This window comes from Phocoena sinus, chromosome 3 (assembly GCF_008692025.1).
Source record: "Phocoena sinus isolate mPhoSin1 chromosome 3, mPhoSin1.pri, whole genome shotgun sequence".
NCBI classification, from domain to species: Eukaryota; Metazoa; Chordata; class Mammalia; order Artiodactyla; family Phocoenidae; genus Phocoena; species Phocoena sinus.
In genome coordinates, this window is record NC_045765.1 from 11,420,942 (window position 1) to 11,436,140 (window position 15,199).

At 58.9% G+C, this 15,199-nt stretch overlaps 1 protein-coding gene across 9 annotated transcripts in view; it reads right to left on the reverse strand.

Annotated features, from left to right (window-relative positions):
* Positions 1-15,199, reverse strand: part of CRTC1 (CREB regulated transcription coactivator 1) — a 74,969-nt gene that overhangs the window by 20,610 nt on the left and 39,160 nt on the right. For 7 of the 9 annotated variants that reach the window (XR_004349359.1, XM_032628282.1, XM_032628288.1 and 4 more), the window contains exons 2-6: positions 7,796-7,912; positions 6,520-6,567; positions 4,826-4,963; positions 3,728-3,789; positions 1,661-1,755 (exon numbers count right to left, since the gene is read on the reverse strand). Coding sequence is in view for 8 of the 9 variants with exons in the window: in XM_032628282.1 (XP_032484173.1) it covers positions 1,661-1,755; positions 3,728-3,789; positions 4,826-4,963; positions 6,520-6,567; positions 7,796-7,912 (460 nt within the window). In the remaining variant the exon portion in view is untranslated. The remainder of the gene's footprint in view (positions 1-1,660; positions 1,756-3,727; positions 3,790-4,825; positions 4,964-6,519; positions 6,568-7,795; positions 7,913-15,199) is intronic. The other 2 variants (XM_032628286.1, XM_032628283.1) reach the window with 1 other exon arrangement.

Consider the following 15,199-nt stretch of genomic DNA (forward strand, 5'->3'; position numbering starts at 1 on the left):
CTGCCTCCCCCTCTGGGCTGTCAGCACCCAGGGGCCGGGCCCTTCTTGGGCATTTGGCACCAAGCCACGTAGCTCAGTGTAGTCTGAGGTCGATCCAACCATGGTAGCTACGGCTCTGTGAGTTAGCTGCAATGCCAACCAGTCCCGGAGGAGGAAAGGAGGAGAGAGAAGGTCTAAGGGACTGGATGGGCATCGGTCGAGGCCCTGGAACCAGCTGTGCCTGAAGGCCCCTTTCCTTAAAACTTTCAGTTAACGTGAGATTCAACACTTTCTTTATGAGATCCAATTTCCTGATGCCTGTTGGAGGTTCAGTGCTGCAATAGCGCCACTATGAACATAATTAGAAGGAGGAGGTTAATTCCTCCTTCTAGAAACCTGGACTGGGTGATGGGAGGACAGCCAGGCTAACACCAGACTTCGTTACTGCCTGGGCCCTTCCTAGAGCAACGGGGAGAGGTGATGTGTCCCACCCCCCCCCACCCCCACCAAGGCCAACTGGACTCTGAGCTACCAGGGGTCCTTCCACGGTCACAAAGAGTCCCTGGGGAGGGCGAAGCCCACTCACCCACCCCCAAAGCCCCAAGTTCCTGGCGGACCTCCCTCAGGATAGACAGCGCCCTCTGAATTGCCCCCAGCATCAGGAACAGGAGGGAAGTGCCAGGTCCATTCTCGTCACCCCTAGGCATTTGGAATCCTCGCTTTTATTATGGAGACATTCCCTTCTGCAATCTCGCCTTTGATGCCCAATGAGCTGGAAAGATCACATGAGGAGAGCCCCTGCCCACCAAGGGGTGAAGTTCTGGTTGACCATCCTTCTTCTATCAGCAAAATCTCCCCGGTATGTTTACATACTCACACAGTGAAATGCTACCAAAAAAGTGGTAAACGTTTGGACCTGCAGTGTAAATGATTAACTGTCTGGTTTCAGTGTCCTGGAGCAGATCAGGCCCACATGGGCTTCTAGGGCTGGCCTCATAGCATCACACTCCCCTCTCTGGGTGACACTGCCCCAGTTTTTAAGATGCCATGTACCTTCCTGGAAGGTCCCAGGGATGCTGCCTCCATACCTGGCTCCAAGGAGGAACTGAGGCCTGGGCACAGATCTGCCCCAGCTGCAGGGGTGTGTGCATGACCCAGTTGGAAAGGAAGCTCTGGACAAGAGTTAGGGAACAGTTAGCCTCTTTTCCACACACTGTTGCCAGGACAGACCCTGTGGACCAAGAGGTTCTGAGCATCAGAGCCGGGAAATGATCCAGTGTGAAGCCCTGGATCAAACGATACCTGAAGCTGAACATCTAGCTCCGACTGTTGGTCACGAGCTGATAAATGCCCCTTTTCCCCGGGCTTGCTGCTCCCAACATTTGAAAGAATCTGCAAGGCCCCCAGACTGCACGGCCATACCCTGAATCCATAATCAGAAGCCAATCTGAGTTTGCAGGGACTGTTGTCTCTGCCTAGAAAACTCCTACTCACTCCTCAAAATCCAACTCAAATAGCGCCATCTCAAAGTTTCCCTGAACCCCTCCCCTTGTCCCACAGCACCTGCTGAGTCTTCCTTCTCAGGTCTGTCCACCTACATATTTGTGACCTCTGGGAGCACAGCGGTCAGCCACTGGACTTGCCTGACCCCAGGAAAGACACCCATGGGCCCCGTTGATACCTTTTTTCTGGTGCACGTCCTGGGACCCACCCGTAAAAGGCTCTGGCTGGGTGGGTGTCATTGTGCTCTGGTGAAGGGCAGAGTCAGAATTGGTCCTGGGGAGAGGAGAGAGACAGTGAGCCTTGGCCCCAAAGGGGACGAAGGGACAGTCCTGGTTCCACTCTATCTGGGACGCACCCGATGGAACAGGGTGGCAGTCATGGGTCATTTTTGTGAGCTGCATACCTGAGCAAAAACCCTGAAGAACCACAACAGTGATTTTGGTTTTCGTCTGCAAAGGCTGCAGCAGAGCTGTCCCTTCGTTCCTAACCAGCCCCTGCCCAACCCTGCCCCTTCGATGGCCTTCGCGGCTTTAGGGAAAAGGTAGTGCTTTCCTGTTGAAACCCTGAAGAGAGAGGGCCTGACAGTCCCACAGTGGCCCAGCCTTGGGAGTATGAACCCATCATGGAGTCCCTTACTGGTGACCAATGGCCAATGGGGGCGCGGGGTCTTGCTCCAACCAGCCCAGTGCTCCCAGGAGTCTGGGAGAGGCTCCACTCTCTGCCCCAATAACACAATCTGCCCCCAGCTGCAGGTGCCTGGAGGGAGGGTCCTCAGAAAAACCCCTCAGCTGCCTAGGAAACCAGGGGCAGCCACGGGGAGCTGGGCAGACACGCAAAGGGCAGGTCCAGCTGCACAGCCAATTCGGGGAAACAGCCACACACCCCCAACGGGGATGTCCCAGACACTGAGAGTGACGTGGAGGAAACTTGGTTCAAGGACAACAGCAGGTTACAGAGGACCGGGCTGCCTCTGACCCAGGGGCCAGCTGAGCTGTGAGGAGCCAGGGGGATCCTGGCTCCCCACCAGCTGTCTGTCCCTGAGCAAGTGTTCTGACCTCTCTGCGCGCTTTCTTATGCCTAAAATGGGGAGGATAACAGCACCCACTCCACAGAGCTCTGTGCGTCTTACATCAGTTAATGTATGTGATGGTTGAAATAGGACCTGGTATATGAACACGCGCTTGGTGGGCATTTAATTATGTTATTTTTTAAATTTATTTATTTATTTTTGGCTGCATTGGGTCTTCGTTGTTGGGTCTTAGTTGCTGCGCGCGGGCTTTCTCTAGTTGTGGCGAGCGGGGGCTACTCTTCATTGCGGTGCGTGGGCTTCTCACTGCGGTGGCTTCTCTTGTTGCAGAGCTTGGCCTCTAGGCGCGCGGGCTTCAGTAGTTGTGGCACGCGGCCTCAGTAGCTGTGACTGACGGGCTCTAGAGCGCAGGCTCAATAGTTCTGGCTCACGGGCTTAGATGCTCCGTGGCATGTGGGATCTTCCCGGACCAGGGATCAAACCCGTGTCCCCTGCATTGGCAGGCGGATTCTCAACCACTGCGCCACCAGGGAAGTCCCTAATTACGGAAGTCCCTAATTGAATGATATATTTTGTGCTGTGTTTTTTTTTAACAGCTTGTTTACTTTGGGTCTTTGTTTACTGAAGTCACCTACATATGTTTTTTTGTGTATGTGTGCTAAAATAAATATAAAACTTGCCTTTTTAACCATTCTTAAGTATACACTTCTATTTCATTAAGTACATTCACACTGGTGTGTAACTATCATCTGTGTTATTGTAGGGATTTACATTAACTATATTATTGTCGTTATCTTAGATCTTCCTAGATGATGGCATTATGGACTTTTTTTTCATCTTCTAGATGCATTTATGTATTTTCCTAATCTTCTATATAAATATATCATACTTTTCCAATCAAATTTTCTATGGCTTTTCAGGAATGTGGGAAACAATCATAATAGAGCATTAAATAAAGCAAGCGACAACTCCCAACTTTGTTTAAAAAAGAAAAGGAAAAAAAAAAGTCATAAATAGAGGGGAAAAAAAACTCCCTGGAAGACCCCAAAACTGTGACCTCATTGTTTACAGGGATAGAGCTGATTTCTAGAAACTTCTGGATGCTTCTAAGTTTTGTCATTTTTAAGTGACTGCATATTGGTTTTCCAAGCACGGCCACGATGAAAGTATAGTTTTGTTTCCAATGAGAGGGCTGGGGGTTGGTTCTGGGTCACTGACCTTCTCCAGCTGGTGTCCGCAGGTGGCGAGAGGTACACGGTGCCATATGGGCAGCTGTCCGCGTGAGTATAAGTTAAGGGGATGGTGCTGTCAGCTGAGGCCCTGCCCTGAGCCCCAAGAACCCTGTGCTGGCCAGCCCGAGTAGCCAGGCTGCTGGGAGCCGGCAAACAGCTGGGGCCTCGGGGCGGGGGCCTTTCCTGCCTGGCTGCGAGCAGCCCCCAGGGTGCAGCCCCATCCACCTAGCACTCAGCACTCACCCCCTGCAAGCGCACGTGCAGGCTGCACCCCTTCCAAGAGGGGCCTCAGCCATGAAACGGGGGCCCGTAGGGGGGGCTGCAGGGAGTCTAGTTCAGCTGACCCTGGTCTTGACTCTTAACTTTGGGCTGACAGGGTGACTCCCAGGGCCCGAGGGCTTGGTCTGGCGCCCAGTTGCTCAGGCTCCCCCAGCCCATGGAAACGAGAACCAGGAAAGAACAGGCTTCTCTGTTCTAGAGAGCCGGGGTTCCCAGGAGCAGCCACTCAGACCGCAATGGCGGGGGAGCCTGGCTGGTTAAGTACCAGGGGGCAGCCAAGTCGGTGGTGGGGGTGGGATTCCTCACAACCTCTCTGCTTGGCAGAGGTGCAAAGGCAAATTTTGTGTCTTCAGATCAAGCCTCCCTCTGATCTGTCTGTGTCTGGCTCAGATCTCCCTCGGCCCCACTGCCTTGGCTCCATATGGCCCCCAGAGGGGTCCACCACCATGGCCCTGACGTGTGGGTGCCCTGCTCACAGCCTTCCTGGGCCCCACTGCCCAGTCAGGCATCTGAGCGTACCCTCCCAACTCTCATCTCAGGCTGTGTGCTCCAGTGGCCTACTGTGTCACTGTTCCCTGTGCTCCCCTAGCCCCCGCCTGGCTAAAGGCTCCTTAGCTTGCACTGCCTCCTCCAGGAAGTCTTCCAGGGTTGCCATGCAATGGCACCCCCTCTTGGTGGGGCCCGGTAGCCCTGGAGGACTGGAGCGGCCCTGATTCTATCACAGAGCTGGCAGCAGGCAGGTCCACCAGCTGGATGAAGTGGCCCCCGCCCCCACCCCCACCCCCATCCTCTGGAAAAAGGATATCTGCCTTCCATGTTTGTCCACTGACAGAGGCCGGCGATGTGGGGAGCCAAGGCGGCCACGCTCCCGGTACACTCTGTCCACTAGCCCATGGTGCCGGGTAGTTCGGCTGGTGTCCAGGCCTGAGGACTGGAAGGGTGTCTGGGGGTGGGGAGGGAGGAGAGGAAGAGATGGAAAAAAAGAGAGAGGAACCCAAACCACAGTTACCAGCTGTGGTCCAAGATCTGACCCCAGCTCTGCCCCCAGGATCTCGCCTCAGGGTCCCTCTACAACCTCCCTGCCCAGTTCTGGAGACACCCTCGGCTACTCCAGATGGGCTTCCTTTCCTCCTCGGCCTCTGCCCTCAGCCTCCGAGCACTGTAGGGGTGGCGGCGCGCTGGGGTTCCAGGTGCCGGGGCGGCAGGCGTGCAGTGCAGCTGGCATGCACGGGCCAGGCAGAGCGGCGCAAGCTCGGGGCCCGGAGCCGGCCAGGGTGCCAGGGGTGCAGACGGCCCGAGCACCCCCTCCCAGCCTCGCCAGGTGCAGACAGGCCTCCGCCCTCTCTCTCCGGGCCTGGCCGGCCTCCTCTCCCCACCTACGTCATCCCTGGAGGGGCCTGCCAAGAGACAGCCCCAGGGCTTCCAGCCCAGGACTTCAGGGGCCCACCTGGCCAAGTGCTGGCTCCCTGGAGGCTCCTCGTGGAGCCTGGGGCTGGTCCTGATTGAGACTCGGCCCCCACGCACTCTTCCCCCACAGCCTTGTCCCAGCACCACCGGCAGCCAAGTGCAGGCACTTTCCGGAGCCCTGGCCCACAGCTTGGCTGGACGGGGCTCCCTTTCAGCACCTGGGGCTGGCATGAGGCCCCCCCGGTCACGTCCGGCTCCCGCTCCTGGCTCCATGCTCCTGAGGTCCCCAAGAGCCTGCTCTCCACCAGCCCTGGTGCCATGGGCCCCTCACCATCTGACTGGGGTGAGACTGGCAGCCTTAGCTAGCTCTGGAGGCAGCTACCAGCCTCCTACCTGGCCATCTGGCCCTCGGGCCCTTCTGTCTTCTCCGGGCAGCCAGGCAAAAACCAATTTCCTCCGGAAGAATGCCACTGGCTGGCTCATTGCTCTTCTCCACCTGTCCGAAAACCTCGGCTAGCATTCAGGGCTGACTGCTCTCCCTGGTGTTTGGGGACCCCTGGCGTCCAGGGACCCTGTCTTTCTCTGACCCAGCAAGGACGCTGCCAGCTTGGGTCTTTCTGTGCTTCTGCCTCCAAAAGGCTGTGGGCCCGGGAGATAGCAGTGACCGAGGGAGGGTAGGAACCTCACTGCCCAGGCACAGACACCAGAGGACAGGGGCCGTTCATCTCCTCCCAGAGACGCCTGGAAGCCCAGAGGGGAAACCAAGGCGGCTGAAGCAGAGCCAGAGGCACAGAGAAGCTCGGGCCCAGCCACAGCCCAGCTCGCCAGGCCGAGTTAGGATCCGCGCACACGCGTGTGCATGTGTCACAGGAACGAACCATGCAGCGTTGGCACGCATGCTAGGATCCCCCGGGGAAGGGGTCTCTCGACGCGACCATATGCACTTCCCCAGACAAGGGGGTGCAGAGCGAATCTGCTTCCGTTTGGCAGACGGGACACCTCCCGCTGGGCCATGGGGGCGGCCGCACAGGAATACCCAGCGCCCGCACACGTGCCGGGGATGCCGAGGCCTCAGCCCAGGGGCTCATTTACCAGAGAGACAGGAGCCGCTGCCAGAGCCTCCCCCAGATATCCGCTGGGCTGAAAATGCAAAGAACCAAGACTTTGAGACACTCCTGCCTCGCCTGGCCCCCCAGTGGGAAGCCCAACAGGCCCCCATGCACCCTCGGCCCTCGGGGGCTCTACAGCAGCCTCAGGCAGGGCCAAGTTTGGGGATGCCCAGAGAGACACTGTCTGACGGAGGAGGGGATGGGGAAACAGAGGAAGAGGGGAGCCAGGGAGGAGAGGAGAAAACCCAAACTAGAAAGGGCCCTGACAAAGAGGTGAGGCTTTTGGAGCATGTGAAGATCAGCATGACAGCCCCATGCATCTATCTGCTCTGATGTGGAGGCCATGTGAGGAGGGCCGTGCTCCAAGAGGCCCTGGGGATTCAGAGCTGAGCCAGCCGGACCCCAAGCCAGCCTGCGGGACCCTGGGCTGGTGCCCTGACACATCCCAGCAGCAGTGTGGGAGGAGTACAAGCTGAGGAATGACTGGGGGGTGGGTGGGGACTGAGCTCCCTGTGGGAGCGACCCAGCTCCACCTGGCCTGTCAACATGCTAACGGACGTGGCTGTTTCTGGGGCTCCGTCCCAGCAACGGGACAAGTGCGTGGCTGCTCGGCGGACCTGTCCCTGCAGGAGTCCAGATACCGTGCCGGGGGGCGGCGGGCCCAGCTATCGGCCCCGCTCCTGGGCCCACCGTGCCCCCACTTCCACCTGCGGACCAGGGTCGAGGGACATGGCCCAGGAGAAGAGGCCGGCCCTGCACCGGGCAGGCGGTGGACCTTATCTGTTCTTACTTATGATAAGGACGTGCGCGGCAGCTATGCGGCCTGCGGGAGCCGTGCTGTGTGGGTCTCTGCCAGAAAACGTTTGCAGACAAGTGGGGTCAGGCTGAGGGGCCTCCTTCTGAGAATTGCTGGGCTTGCGGATTAGTGAAGCGGGACGGAGCCAAGCCCCAGAGGCCCTGAGCAGTTCCCGCTGCCGCACAGCCGGCCAACAGGTGTAGCGGCTGCCGAAACACTCACAGCCAGACCTCGGCCTCTCTGCGGGCTCTGCTGACAAGAGGATGGGCAGGGGGGATCCGGGTGAGGCCTGGCCAGGCCATCCCAGGGGAAGGAGTAGGCGGGGGCTGGGTGGGCGGCGGCAATTGTCTGGTGACCCCAGCTGTTCACAGGCTGTCATGCACGCTCTCTGGCTCTGTGGCCAGGGCCCAGACTGCAACACACTCCAGGTGGGAGGTGGTGTGGGAGAGGAATGGGGGCTCACCTGGAAGGGCAGATCCACGGTGCCGCTCCCAATCTGGTTCACGTTGGGCAGGGACCCGCCATAGTACTGGCCACGGCTTGGGCCCAGCTGCAGGTACTGGGACTTTTGGAGCTGGAGCTGCAAGAGAGAAACCGACAGCTACAGTGTGGGGGGAGCGGGGGGGGTGTGGTTCCTGAGCACACCCTGCGGAGCACCATTCCCCAGGGCCCCAAGTAGTGGAGTCAGTGGCACCGGGCACAGAGGGTGTGGCACCCCCATGACTCAGATTCTCAAAGGAGCCATGATTCTCTCCACCAAAACCAGCAGAATCAGAGACCCGAGACCCCCAGGTGGCCCTCCCCAGGCAGGGAAACTCGCCCTGGGGGTGCTGCCTCCATGAACTTGAGGGGGCGTCGCCAGCTGATTCAGACAATTTGTGAATAAGCAAGAGTATCAAGTGGACCTGGAGCCTGGAGCCTGTGCAGGAGGCCCCTCACCCCCCCCCAGGGGAACCATTTCTTATCACGCCAAAGGCTGCGTTCCTGGGGTGCGGGCCAGAGGCTGCGAATTTACGCCCGGACACAGGAGAAATTGTCTTTCCACTGGCCTGAATCAGAGAGGCCAACTCAGAAGTGCAGTGCTGGCTTTCAAAGTGCAGCATGTACAATCCCTCTGACAGCACACACAGGGCGAGAGGGTCTGCCAGACCCCGCCTGAGTTCTAAGGAGTCCTGCCCAAGCCCCCAGGCTCCTTCTGCCTGCCCCGCCAGCCTCACGCATTACAGAGCCTTCGTCTGGGGTGGCTGCAACCCTGCACAGTCCTCTGCCCATCACTCGCGTGGGGATTCGTCCTGCTGGGCCAGGCCTCAGAACCAGGAGTCCGGGGCTCCCTGACCAGCCACGGCTGCCTTGGTGCGGGGCTGGGACCGGGCCTTTCCTCGCTGGAGCATCGATTCCACTTTGCCAGGAATAGCAGATGCTCGTGACCTGGTTGAGACCACCGGTGGCCCTAGGCCCTCAGCCAGGTCCCCAAAGCCCGTCAGTCTGCCCAGGCTGGGATGCAGGTGCTGTGACGGAGGGGTGGCAGCTGGGCACCCGGGGAGAGGTGGGTGTCCGCTCCAGCCGGCTGGGGCGGTTGCTAGGGTCGACGCTGTGTACACAACAAGACCGGCTCACGTTCCCTCACAAACAGCTCCTGGCAGCACTCCGTTTGCTGTCCGCCCACACCGCCCGGCTCTCCCACGCCAGTCCCGGCTTCCTGGGGGGCCTCCGACACCGGAGGGGGAAGTGAAGCTCGGGAACTGGCTGCTCGCCCGGCCGAGCACCTCACCCAGGTAAACAGCTGTTTCCTGCGAGCTGCGGTGGAGCCAGGAGGGAGATTGACCTTGCTCCGTTCGTCCGCGGGTGGTTCTCAGGCATCTGTAGGGTCCGGCCCAGGCTCTGTCTCCAATGGCTGGAGACGCTCACCGTGAACACCCCACTGTGTCCCTCCCTGCGGTTGCACGAGATGAAATAGGCTAGCCCCCGGTCAGGACAGAGGGGGAGGCCAAGTAGGATGGGCGATGGGCACGGGTTACCTTGGACCCGAGACCCGCCCCCCCCCCCCCCCAGGCCCTTCTTGTGTCTGAGCCACGTGGCAGGAACTAGCCTTACATCCACCTCTCAAGAACCACCTCTCGAGTACCATGTGGCCCTGGGGAGCTACAGCCCCCTTCTGGGCCTCAGTTTCCCCCTCTCTAGAGTGGGTGGTCCAGGTGAGCGTGTGTGCACAAACGCCGGTTGTGTGAGATACAGGAAGTGCTTATAACACACGTGCTTCTGTCCCAGGCTGAACGGCCAGCTCTGGAAACCGCGGCATTCAGGAAAGTACTCTGCAAAGCTGCCACGTTCCGGCCCAGAGGGAGCCCAGACTGGGGACAGACTGCTCGTGGCTTGTGCACTGCTGCAACAGTGGCCCTCTGGCGGAGCCTTTCTTTCCCTTGATGGCTCCCAACCCCCATCCACTGTGCTTTGGGAATGTCAGGCTTTGTGGTGCAGCCTCTGGAGTGGACACAGTGCGGGGCTCCACTTGTCCTTTGGGGGACCCCTGTGCTCACCCTCGGTTGTATGTGGGGCTGTGCAGGAGAGTTAACCTGGCCCAGTGCAGTTTGACCTTTGCCCCCAGCTCCTGGGAGGTGAAAGCCCTGCCTGATAAAAGAGTGTCTCTGTTTGCCTAGGTCCTCGGGCCACGCTGGGTATCTCTGCCAACAGTGTGACTGCGGGTGGAGGTCTCAGGCCAATGCAATACCAGCTCACCCTCTGCGGCAGCTGCAGACAGCAGTCAGCAGAGTCTGCGTGGCGAACCCCAATAAGAACCCTGGACACCAAGGCTTGGGGCACATCCCTGGTTGACAGCCCCCATGTATGTCATCAGACACTGGTGCTGGGAGAAGCAAGCACTGTCCATGTGATTCCCCGGGAAGGGACAACCTGTAGCTCTGTGTTGGGAAGTCTCCTGGCCGCCGCCCCACGCCAGCTGTGATCTGTGTCCTTTCACTGTAACAGACCCCGTGACCGTATGATGGTTTTCAGTGACTCCTGAGTCCTTCCAGTGAACTGCCGAGCTGAATGTAGTCTTGGGAACCCTCGAATTCTGCAGTTGGTGTCAGATGTGAAGGTGGTCTCAGGGACCCCCTTAACTTTTGCAGGGGCTGACTGCCATCCCAGGCCTGGCCAGGAAACCCCAGGAGTAAGGTCCTGGGGTGAGGAGGTGCCAGCCTGGGCTCCACCCATGGGCCTGATGCCTCAGAGGGTCCACAAGGAGGAGAGCAGAGGGACACCACCAGTCAGGGTCTAACAAGCCGCCTGACGCTGACGTTCATGCCTCTTCCTGCTGTCAAGCCACAGTCCCTCGTGCATCCCTCCACCCAGTGGTCCTCACTCTGTACCCCCTCGATGGCACTTCCTACCGTACTCTACCCCCAACCTCGCCATAAACCCGGCATCCAAGCCAGGGTCTAAGACTCAGCAGCACCTGCTGGTAGAACAAAGAAACACAGAATACATGAGTGAATGAATGAATCCATGAATGAACACCACTGCTCCCACTCTCAGGAGGTGACTTTCACCAGCCAGGTGACAGTCCCATTTGGAGGCCATATAAGAACGTTTCAGGACACCAACATAACTCCTGATGCCCTCAGGAGGCTTGGGCCACCCCTTCCCCTCACCCCATCCTCATGGGTTTTGGCAGAGGCAGGCACAGACAGGGCAGTGAAGCCTGGACAAGGCCCACCGGCTCAAAGGAGCTGTGACTCCCAGGCTCCCCCTTGCTTTTGGCCTGTGGGTCAGACAGCCTGGGGTCCAAGTCCAGGCTCCCCAACCGTGAGAGTGGACCCCACTCCAGATGCTGAGGGCAGGCAGATGCCCCATCACCCACACTTTCACGGTGGCCTCCTTGCCTTCTGCTCTCCCCACTCTTCATTTCCTCTGGCCACCTGACCCCAAAGCACCCCGAGTTTGTGACTCCCCCCAGGGCCTCAGCCTGTGACAGCTCCCCCTCCACACCCACCCTCGGGGGGGCCTCCCTGACACCCCACCCAAGGAGAAGGCCCCCCCAAGCCACCTTCACACTGGCCTCTGGCTTTGTTGTTGTTGTTGTTTTTTCCCCGTTGTGGAGCACAGGCTCCGGACGCGCAGGCTCAGCGGCCATGGCTCACGGGCCCAGCCGCTCCGCAGCATGTGGGATCCTCCCGGACTGGGGCACGAACCCGTGTCCCGTGCATCGGCAGGAGGACTCTCAACCACTGCGCCACCGGGGAAGCCCTGCTGTTGTTGTTTCTAATAAAGTTTTCGGTTCACAGAAAAACTGCAAAGATGGCACAGGGAGTCCCGGAATCACCCTGCCCAGCTTCCCCTAAAGCTACCCTCTTCCTTTACTGGGTCAAAAGGAAGAAAAATGATAGCACCACTGACTGACCCAGGCCTTTTCCATATGCCCCTTGGTTTGTCTAGCCACGTTTGCCCCATCCAAAATGCCTGGCCCATGAACCCTGTCCACCATCCCCATCCTGTAACCGCCAGGTGGCGGGCTCCCGAGATTCACGGTCTACTGGTCACAATGTGTCTGGTGCCAGCACTGCGTGGGGCCACGCCGGACCCTCAGGAAGTGCTGCTTTATGTCTGGCCTTGCCTCCCACCAGCATCCTGCAGCCCCAGATCTTTCCAGAACAGTCCAGTTCGTGTCTCTCAAATCCTCTTGCTCCCACGTGTGAACCAACCAACCAACGACGTGGCGCCACACCCTAGGGGTCAGAGGTGTTTCAGGGTTGAGGCCGATGGGGACACGACAGATGACCAGGAAGCACAGCATAGACCTTAGGCACCCTCTGAGCCACCCTCCCACCCCAAGTGTTGCAGACGGCACCCCTGAGCCCCCGCCATGGGCCACAGAGCCCTTCTCAAGTCTCAGCACATTTAAGCATCACAACTGCCCTGTCTCAAGTGTCCTGAGGCGACCATAACAAATTACCACAGACTGGGTGGCTTATAACAACAGGAATTCACTCCCTCACAGTTCAAGAGGTGAAAGTCCAAAATCAAGGTGTGGACAGGGTTGGTTCTTTCCAGAGGCTCTGAGGGATGATCCGTCCCAGGCCCCTCCTGGCTTCGCGGGGGGCGGGGGGCCTCCAGGCGTCCTTGGCTCACAGCTGCCTCACTCCGATCTCCGCCTCTGTCTCTACACGACCTTCCCCTCTGTGTCTGTGTCTCAAATCCCCCTCTCCTTTCTCTTAGAATAATACCTGTCATTGGATTCAGAGCCCATCCTAATTTAGAATTAATCTCATCTTGGGACCCTTAATTACACCTGCAGAGACCCTCCTGCCGAGTAAGGTCACATTCCCAGGTTCCAGGGGTGAGCACGTGGACGTATTTTTTTTGGGGGGGGTGGGGGGCATCATGAGGCATGGGGGATCTTGGTTCCCCGACCAGGGATCGAACCTGTGGCCCCTGCAGTGGAAGTGCAAAGTCTTAACCACTGGATCACCAGGGAAGTCCCCAGGACACATCTTTTGAGGGGACACAATTCAACCTAAGACAGGCCCTTTGGGAGTTCCCTGGTGGCCTAGTGGTTAGGATTCCAGGCTTTCACTGTGGTGGCCCAGGTTCAATCCCTGGTCGGGGAAGATCCCACAAGCCGTGCAGTGAGGCCAAAAAGAAAAAAAATAGTAATAAGACAGGCCCTTTGAGGAGGTTACCAGCACACTCCACTTTCCAGATGGGAAAACTGAGACTCAGCGGGCAAGGGAATTGCCCAGGGCCATCAAGCTCAGAAATGGCCAAGTGGGGCACAGACTCCACTCCTGGAACCTGACTCTCGCATAACCCTGTGGACCAGCGGGTGGCTGGGACAGCAGTGTGTCCCAGAGGCCACATCACATCACAGATCAGAGCACGCCAGCCCTTCTGGGAGCTTATAGTCAGAGCATCAACCCAACCATTTCGGCTCTGTCAAGGGGGACCCAACACAAGACTCACTATAAAAAGCCACTTCAGGCTTCCCTGGTGGCGCAGTGGTTGGGAGTCTGCCTGCCGATGCAGGGGACGCGAGTTCGTGCCCCGGTCCGGGAGGATCCCACATGCCGCGGAGCGGCTGGGTCCGTGAGCCATGGCCGCTGGGCCTGCGCATCCGGAGCCTGTGCTCCGCAACGGGAGAGGCCACAACAGTGAGAGGCCCGCGTACCACAAAAAAAAAAAAAAAAAAAAAAAAAAAAAAAAAAAAAAAAGCCACTTCAGGTCCTGCTTTCGCCCGGGGCCCCTCGTTTCCACACAGGGTTCCCCCGCCCCGGCCCCTGACACAGCCTGAGTGAGGACTGGCCCTACCCCCCCCATACAAAGTCCTTCTCCCCCACCCGACCCCCACTCCCCCTACAGAACCGTGTATAAATGGGTGGCTTCTCCAGCCTCTCCCAACCCCCTTGCTGACAGGGCCCCACAGGGTTGCCTGTCACAGCGTGCATCCCCAGTCTGTGTCCACATCCCTACTGGGCACACAACCCCCGATCCTGGCAGCGTCCGAGGGGCTGGGAGGAGTGGGGGCCACAAGGCTGGGGAAGCATGGGGGCCCATGGCCCTGGGAAGGCATGGCAGATGCAATCACTTCTCCAGGGCAGCCCCCGTCCTCTGGGACCCCCACAGGATACAGCAAATTCACATCTGCCAACCCCTCCCAGGCCTCGCTGTCTAGAAGGAGCTGGCCTCGGTCAGGTCCATCAGCAACCACCATGGCAACTGGCCAAGCTTCTAATGAAATTAAGGGGAGTAGCTGAAGGCTGAGCTCTGTCCTGCAAAGCCAGGGCAGGCATGGGGGCCGCAGCAGAGCACCAGAGAGGAGCTGTGAGCTCTCAGCAGACCTGTTTCCCCCTCTCACCACGAAGGCCTGCACTGTCTGGCCCTCTGCTCTCCCTCCCCCAACCACTGTGCTCTACCAGCTGAGGTAACTGCCTCAGGGCCTTGGCACTGGCCCTCCCTCCTCCAGAAGGCTCTTCCCGCTGGGCCAGCCCAACACTGCGCACCTCTCCCCCACGGGGTCACCTCCTTCCTTCCACGGCTCACTATCCAAAACCACCCGACCAAGGTCTATCTCCTCCCATTAGACCGTCAGCCCTGCAAGGACCCTGGCACAATGGAGTAGCTTGGCACTCACACGGGCACTGAGAGACCAGGTAACAGATGAACATGTGAATGCAGGAACAACTAACTGTTCGATGTGCTCAGAATCCCAGGCAGGGACAATGTTTCTCCTGCATCCACATGGGACAGCCCACTCCCCGACTCTGGGGAAACTGAGGCCCGAGGAAGAACAGACAGCTTCCCAAGTACACAAAGAGCCACGCGTGAGAGGGAGGTGGAGAGCAAATCCCATCTCAAGTGCAGGATCCTTCTGGGACCTGAGTGCTGAGCAGGCTGCCAACAGCAGAGGGGTCACCTCTGGGGGTTATTCCCTGGGAGGGAGAGACCAGGGCTTCATCAGGTTCTCCAAGTATTCCAGCAGCAGTAGGGGCCTGTGGAGGGAGCCCCAGAGAGCCCCTGAAAGGGTCCGATTCTGAGTCACGTGGAGCTGCCAGTGCATTTTCCGGGGCCAGCAGTCCCTGAGAGGTGTGTGCACCCCAGTTAGTCTAGCTGTGTCCCTCCAGGTTCCTTCCAAGGCCTGGCCCCAAGTGCCTGCCTGGTCTTAGCTTGCGCACCAGACGTGAGTTTGGGGAGGGGAGACCGCCCCTCCCAGGCTCCATTCACAACATCTGTGGGTCGTGCCGTCTCTCCCCACACCTCTCCTGCCCGCTCTGGAAAGGATCGGAAACCTGGGGCTCTGAGGGAGACGGCTGTGCCTGCACAGGTACCCAACCAGGAAGGCCCGGAACCACTCTTCTCCCTTCTTAAACATTTT